Source organism: Ananas comosus, linkage group 24 (assembly GCF_001540865.1).
Source record: "Ananas comosus cultivar F153 linkage group 24, ASM154086v1, whole genome shotgun sequence".
NCBI classification, from domain to species: Eukaryota; Viridiplantae; Streptophyta; class Magnoliopsida; order Poales; family Bromeliaceae; genus Ananas; species Ananas comosus.
Window position 1 is genome coordinate 3,726,265 of NC_033644.1, and position 7,572 is coordinate 3,733,836.

General features: G+C 45.3%; 1 protein-coding gene across 1 annotated transcript; it reads left to right on the plus strand.

Moving 5' to 3' along the window:
- Window positions 692-6,911, plus strand: LOC109728526 (vegetative cell wall protein gp1-like). Its single transcript, XM_020258944.1, has 3 exons — window positions 692-781; window positions 2,785-5,201; window positions 5,293-6,911. The coding sequence occupies exons 1-2, from the start codon at window positions 692-694 to the stop codon at window positions 3,949-3,951; spliced, it is 1,257 nt and encodes a 418-aa protein (XP_020114533.1). The 3' UTR covers window positions 3,952-5,201; window positions 5,293-6,911.

A 7,572-nucleotide genomic window follows, 5' to 3' on the forward strand; every position in this document is an offset into this window, starting at 1 on the left:
ATTTTTTGAATTTGTTCAATTTGGGCGTTTGGGTTATCCAATGTGAATAATTCAGGAAAGAAAATAGTGAGGATTGGCCACATTGGAGCTGAAACAAGGAATGGAATAAAAGAAAAGAGAAGAATATCTCTTTCATTAAAGAGAGATCGACTCAAGACGAGCCGAATACGTCTAGCGAGACAGAAGACTCGGCTGACGAGACTGAGGTATTTGCAGTTGAAATAGTGAAAAACCGTCAGCTATATAAATGTGAACTCCTTAGGCCAACAAAGGCTAGCGAAACAATAGCACGAATGGCGGCATATACCTCTTCGTTCGACGTTGCCAAGACCGATCAAATATTCGATCAGTTATATAAGGATGGAAGGATAAAACTCCAAGAAGGTCAAACGTTACCTTCAGAAAAGAAACTAAAGAAAAGAAAATAGTGCAAATGGCACCACTTGAGGAGCCATAGAACTAATGATTACACAGCCTTTAAAAGACAAATTCAAAAAGATTTGAATGAGGATCGACTGTTGTTTGCCGACCAAGAAAATAAAACTAATATGGAAGTTGACCAAAACCCATTTTCCTCGCAGGTCAACATGGTGGATATAAAGAAAAAGAAGCCCATATAGAGGATAAATTCTAGAAAGATGTGACAATGACGCGAAGACTGCTACGGTTTTGCATTAGATGCAAAGCCGAGATGACGCGTCAAGACTGGAAAGCCATCATACGTAAGAAAAAGGCGTACGGTGAATGGAACAAGTTCATGGCTTTCCCCAAAGACTTGGAGGTACTCGATGCAGTTAGCCCATAGTGATGAATGCTCAGAGGCTTCCAACGACTCTGAGGAAGAAGTGAACTCTGCCAAAGACGCAAAGGACCTACCAATTCAAAAGATCTTAGACGAGTATTACCAAACCTGAGAGAAGATGAGCCGAGGGGACTACCCGAGACAACCCTTCGACACTCAACAGAGGCACCTGGGATATCGACTCTTATGGCACCAGCAGCCAAGGCAGAGACTCAAATTAAAATCTGTAGGAATGATCGATAGGGATATTCAATTTCTCGGTCGGAGATTAGTGAATGAGCTCAACATCCAGCCATGGCTGAGACCTTGGGAAAGATGAGAGATCTTAAAAGACACCTCAAGATTGTAAATGTACCAGCAAACATGCCAACCAAACAATGGTTCACAGCAAGAGCGTCGGCCATATGGCATGGGCCGATGCTAATGAAGAAGCAAAAGCAGCGATAACAACAAAGAATGTAAGCCGAAGGGAGAACTCACTGGAAAGAAGTAAAAAGGATAAGGCCAAACACTTTGAGACGACCTGTGTAGAAGCTACCCTATCAGCCCATGAAGCATGATAGTGAAGCGGGCGGTTCAAACCCAGTGCCATGGTTGAAATCTAAAGTAGAGCACTCAGCCAGAATAGAGCCGACAAAGAAGGTCACTCGCAAAGAACTAAAAGAGAAGATTGCTTTTCTTAAGACCATCATTAAGCGAGAGCAATGGCTACCTAAGGAGAGAGATTCGGTCGGAGAGTGATTCTGCAGCCGAAATAGCAAAAGAATCTGAAGAGAAAAAAACAGAAGACACAAGAAGCTGTAGCCGAAGGGAATTCTGCTGATGTTAGCATAGTGTACGATCTACCGCACTCATTCAAATCAGAGTCAGTGGAAGCTGAGGAGCAGCCTCAATATGGAGAGGAGGTGGTGGTGGCCCAACTCTAGCTTGAAGACTTGAAAGCAGCTGATGTGGTGGTGTACGAAAACCCATCGACCCTGCAGACTAGATTCGTCAGGCCTTTATACATCAGAGCATTGATAGAGGGACGGCCTGTGGGCCGAGTAATGATCGACGATGAGGTAATAGTGAATGTTATGCCTACATCATTTTTCAAGAAACTAGGTAAGAGCAAAGATGAACTCAAACCCCTTGACATGACTATGACCGACTTCATAGAAAGCGGTCAGCAAGCACCGAGGGTACTGACGACTGAGTTGACGGTTGAATCCAAGACACCCTTTGGACCGCCTTCTTTGTAGTGAACCGCAGTAGCCACTACAATTTGCTACTAGGGCGTGATTGGATCCACATCAACGAATGCGTACCTTCGACCCTGTATGAAAAGTTGTTTTAGTGGGTCGGGGAACTTGTCGAAGAAATCACGACTGAAAGGAGGCCGCAGAAGGTAAACATGAATGTAGAAGACATCAGCTATATAAATTGGGCTGCCACGGACCCGGACCAGATCTCATTCATCTGAATCACTGAAGAAGAAGTGCAACTGGTACTCCTGAAGGAGGCAGAGGCACTGGCGGCTATAGAGAAGTCGCCGGTTTGGTTAAAATGAAACATTATGAGTCAAGAGACGAGGCTCTAAACGGGCTTTGGCATGGCATGTCGATCGAAGGAATCGACCATTTCGAGGGATCGGCCGTAGCAGTCGATGGAAAATCAAATGCTAATTGTGCGGCTCAAGAGGCCAGTTGTAAGAAAAAACAGTCTTTGTCATTCCGTAACTGGGCTATGGATCTGATTGAAGAAACCCCACCCTATACTGAGGCATAATGGGGTGGGGTTAACAAACCCACCCTATACTGGGGTGGGTTAACAAACCCCACCCGTAACAGTCTTTGTCATTCCCAAACAGAGGCATAATGGGGTGGGGTTAACAAACCCCACCCTATACTGGGTTAGTGGTCATGATGAGGGGTTTGTTAACCCCTCCCCCTCACGCCCTCGAATTTCAAACTGAGCCCCGCATCATTGCCCCTTCACTGTAGCTCTTCTCCTCCAGACCTTCTCCCCGTTCCCCTTCTTCCCCTTTCTCACCCCCGAATCTACCTTCTCCCCAACCCCAACCACTCCGGCCGAAGCCTGCACTGCCGGACTTGCCTCCTCCCGACGCCCCCTCACCGCTGGATCTGCCTCCTCCCGACCCCTCTCCACTCCGGCCCGAAACCCTTCCTCGAAGCCCTTTCACCTACGGATCTGCCTCTCTCCGTCCGACGCCCTTCACCGCCTGCCCGAAGCCCTTCCCCGAAGCCCTCTCACTGCCGGATCTTCCTCCTCCCGACCCTTCTCCACTCTGGCCAGAAACCCTTCCCCGAAGCCCCTTCGGATCTGCCTCACTCCGATCGACGCCCTTCACCGCCGGTCCGAAGCCCTTCCCCGAAGCCCCCTCACCGCTGGATCTTCCTCCTCCCGACCCTTCTCCACTCCGGCCTGAAACCCGTCCCCGAAGCCCCTTCGGATCTGCCTCACTCCGGCCAACGCCCTTCACCGCCGGCCCGAAGCCCTTCCCCGAAGCCCCCTCACCGCCGGATCTTCCTCCTCCCGACCCTTCTCCACTCCAGCCCGAAACCCGTCCCCGAAGCCCCTTCGGATCTACCTCACTCCGGCCGATGCCCTTCACCACCGGCCCGAAGCCCTTCCCCGAAGCCCCCTCACCGCCGGATCTTCCTCCTCCCAACCCTTCTCCACTCCAGCCCGAAACCCGTCCCCTAAGCCCTTTCGGATCTGCCTCACTCCGGCCGACGCCCTTCACCGCCGGCCCGAAGCCCTTCCCCGAAGCCCCCTCACCGTCGGATCTTCCTCCTCCCGACCCCTCTCCACTCCGACCGAAGCCCTTCACATCTGGCCCGAAGCGCTTCTCCGAAGCCCCTCCACCGCCGGATCTGCCTCCTCCCGACGCCTCTCCACCCTGGCCGAACCTTTACCTCTGGCCCGAAGCCCCCTCACCGAAGCCCGATCACCTCCGGCCCGAAGCCCCTTCACCTCCGCCCGAAGGCTCTCACCGCCGGCCGAACCCCTCTACCCCCAGGCTTCTCCTCCGCCCGAAACCCCTTCTTGTCCCTCCGGCCGAAATTCGTATTTCTCGTCGCCACGGGTTGGACTGTGTTGTGTCCGCGCGAAGCGAGTTATCTTGTTGGTCACCAGTTGTAAGCTAATCGGGCAGCATGTTGTCCCATTATTTGCTCTGCTCCTCGTGTTGGCCGAACCCTGTGTTTGGGGCTTGATTGGCCGAGGTTGGCCGAGGTTCTGAAAGCTTGCTCGGTGCTTCTTCATTGTTGGTTGTGTCCGCTGCGCGACGTCTGTGTGCTATAATCAGGTTTGATTTCATGTTTTACCAACCAAAAATATGAATGCCATCATACATATTAATACATTTACATGACGGCGTCGCAAATGCCGATACTCATCAGTAGATCGGAACTAATGAAATTGTATGCTTTCGGTTGAGAGGGCGTTATGTTATAAGATCTTCTGTTGCATTTTCAATAAATGCCTGATCTGTTGCCCCGGCTAGTGTAAATTTTTCGTATTTGAAATCACCGTGTTATTGTTCCTCTCGGATGTCATGATGAAGAATTGTACGATAACTCAGCTAGAAAAATATTGGTTAAATACTTGTTGTTCGGCGATGATGACGGTTTCCAATTAACATCAGAAGGATGGCATCAATGGAAACATCGATGCAACCCTATGTTAGTTGGAATCCACTTGAGCCAATTGTGGGAACGAACCATCAAGACCATATTTCGCGGACCATGCATTTTTACATAGGATACAAATATTGCATGAAACATTAACTCTATCCATATTTTTATCATATCATTCAATCCTTTATTATATATAGTCTACTTGGTAGTAGAAAATAACAATTGCATCAGTATATTGTGTATGCAATGCTTATACATCATGTTACTAACCCCGCCAATTTAAATAGCATGTAATATCGTATATACGTTCTATGCATCCATCATGCACTATTTTTAATTATAAACTACAGATGAGTCCATTCAAGAAAGTTTCTAAGTCCAAACAGAAGCAACATGGGTTCGCAGATGAGTCACCTATTGAGCCTAGCGGTGGCATTCGTATTGATACAAGAACTAGAAGTCAAAATTGGAGCAACATTTTGGATGCACAATTATTGGGACTTATGAGAGATGAACATACATTTGGTAATTACGTAAATGGGTCATTCACTCCGATTGCGTGGAAGCAGATGGTAAATGATTTCAACAGTCGAAACAATATGAACCTAACAAAGACACAATTGAATAATCGATTTAAAGTGTTAAAAAAAGTTTTCAATTTGTACCATTCTCTTGCCAACAAGAGCGGGTGGGGATGGAACTCTGACTTGCACATTCCCACACCTGGTGACGCAAGAATCTAGGATTCTGTAATAGCGGTAATTACAATTTCTTTTATAATAGCATTATTGTCTTAGTAAGATATGTACATTATATGATAGTATTAAATTATTAATATTATTACTTCAGGAGAATCCGGCGTACGCCAGGTGTAGGGATAAGCCCTTTCCCGCCTACGATGATATGGAATTTCTTATCCAAAATACAACTGCGACAGGAAGATATGCATTTACAAGTGCTGTGGAGCTTCCCCCTATAATTGAAAGCTCCTCTGGGTCATCCACTGGTGAGGATGATACTATTGCCGGCATTGGAATGTCAGCTTGTAATCTCTCATCAGACCCATTCGAAGCAGGGGGGTCTGGGTGCGCCAGAAATGCTAACTTTGATGAAGCAAATACGTCACGCTCCCCAAGCCCTCCCGTGATGCCTACAACTGGTGCAAGTGGTTCTGGTCATAGCTCTGGTAGTAAAAGAGCTCGTTCTCCAGAGCGTAGCAATAAGCAAGCACAAACGGCATCTACATCTGGGGGACGAAAAAAGAAAGTAGCTGTCCGGACTTCTGCTTACCTTGACATCGCGTAGCAGGGTAAGGAAAAGCTTAGTTGGGTGCGGCAACTATGTCAGCTAGAGCTGAGCAAGAGCACTGATATGCCATCGCAGAACCAATGCATGCAACGAGTGTATGGAATGACCGGATTAAGTGATGATGATATCTTAGTTCTCTGTGATGCGTTTAAGGAAGATAAGAATCGCAATACTTTCATGTCATTGAATGACAAGCATGCAAGAGAATGGGTTGAGCGAGAAATTGCGCAACAAAATCTATACTATAGGCCGCCATTTTCCGGGACTTAGACAAATGGCGTATTGGTAGTTCTTCTTTATCATATCTCGACCTATATTGCGTGTGGACGTACATATTTTATAGCTTGTGGTGGTATTGGTAATTCTTCTTTATCTGAGCTTTGCATAGTTTCTACCTTGTAGTGGTGACTCTTGATTGTATGACGCTTTGATTTATGTTTCCTTTACTCTTATTAGCTTTGCATATTTTTCTACTGTTGGAAGATTATGATATGTTTGCGCCATATATATTACCTCTTGCTATAGTTATATGTTCGTGTGTATTTATTTATTTTTGTTATTTATTATTAAGTGCCGATTTAATCGCCATTTACAACAGTTGCAATTAGAAAGACATTAATGGTGAACCCACTATACAAAAGAATTTTTTCTTCAGCGACCATATCCACCATTATGACAATATTAGATGACGATGATGAATCTATCGAGACTATGATGCTACTTGAGTTAGAATCTGAACTAGTTGCAAATAGAATACCCAGACAAAGGTGTCGGACTCGGCCGTTTACCGGACATCAAATATTGTGTGATATTTTATCTAGTCATCATGAACGTTGCCGCCATCACTTTCGTATGAGTGTAACTACATTTATTGCACTCCGCGATACTTTAGTCGAGAGGGGGTTAATAAATAGCACAAGAAATATTACTGCTAATGAGCAGTTAGCTAGGCATATTTCTATATGGCGTAGGGCATGGCGTAGCAAACCGAATATTGGCAGAAACATTCCAACATGCTGGAGAAACCATCAGTAGGCATTTTAACAATGTACTACGCGGCATTGTGAGGCTAAAAGATGACTACATAATGTTGCCGTCAAGTAATGCTGCCGTGCATCCAAGAATTCGGGATAATCCAAATTTTCATCCTTTCAAGGTAACCATACACACGGTTATAAGTTGCGTCTTTTATAGTAGTGTTATATATAGTAATTATGTATAAGGTATTGTCCGATTCGTTCATAATGTTTCGTATAGGTAGAGTATGTAGTAGTAGAATGTTAACAGTTTATTGTTATATTGGTGATGTGAGTTAAGATGGTTTATAGTTATATTAATAGATTAAATATATTTGAATATAAGATCACAAGGTGTTAACTAAACATTATAATCGTGCATCTAGGAGTGGTAAAACCCTCAGGAGTTAATGAGGGTGATTTAGCCGGTGATATGGAAGTAAAAGTCGCAGGACAAGTAGACGTGGGAGTAGTCTTTTTTACAATAGTAAACGAACCACTGCTGCTTACTTCAATACATAATATGTTGTACGATATCGTTAATTCGTAACTTGAAATATGCTTTTGCCACAACGATGTAAATCTTAAAACTTTGCGAAGAAGTTTTACGGTTTACAGGAGAGTTGGTGTAAAGAATTAACTCGTACGGCCACCAATGTGTTTAGAGCACCTAAAGCTACTTGCGCCCGGGCACACGAACGTAGTTTGACTGATTATACCATTGCGAGAGGAGATATCCCACGTTCTTTAAAAAGTCATAAACATATAGGGCTCAGTTGATTCATTATGAACGGACGTTTATTAT

What these genes read in the sequence shown, in the direction of transcription:
- LOC109728526 (XM_020258944.1), top strand. Translation starts at nt 692, where the DNA reads ATGACGCGTCAAGACTGGAAAGCCATCATACGTAAGAAAAAGGCGTAC. An exon ending in CTTTCCCCAAAGACTTGGAG is followed by an intron (nt 782 to 2,784) that starts GTACTCGATGCA and finishes CCTTCACTGTAG; the next exon opens with CTCTTCTCCTCCAGACCTTC.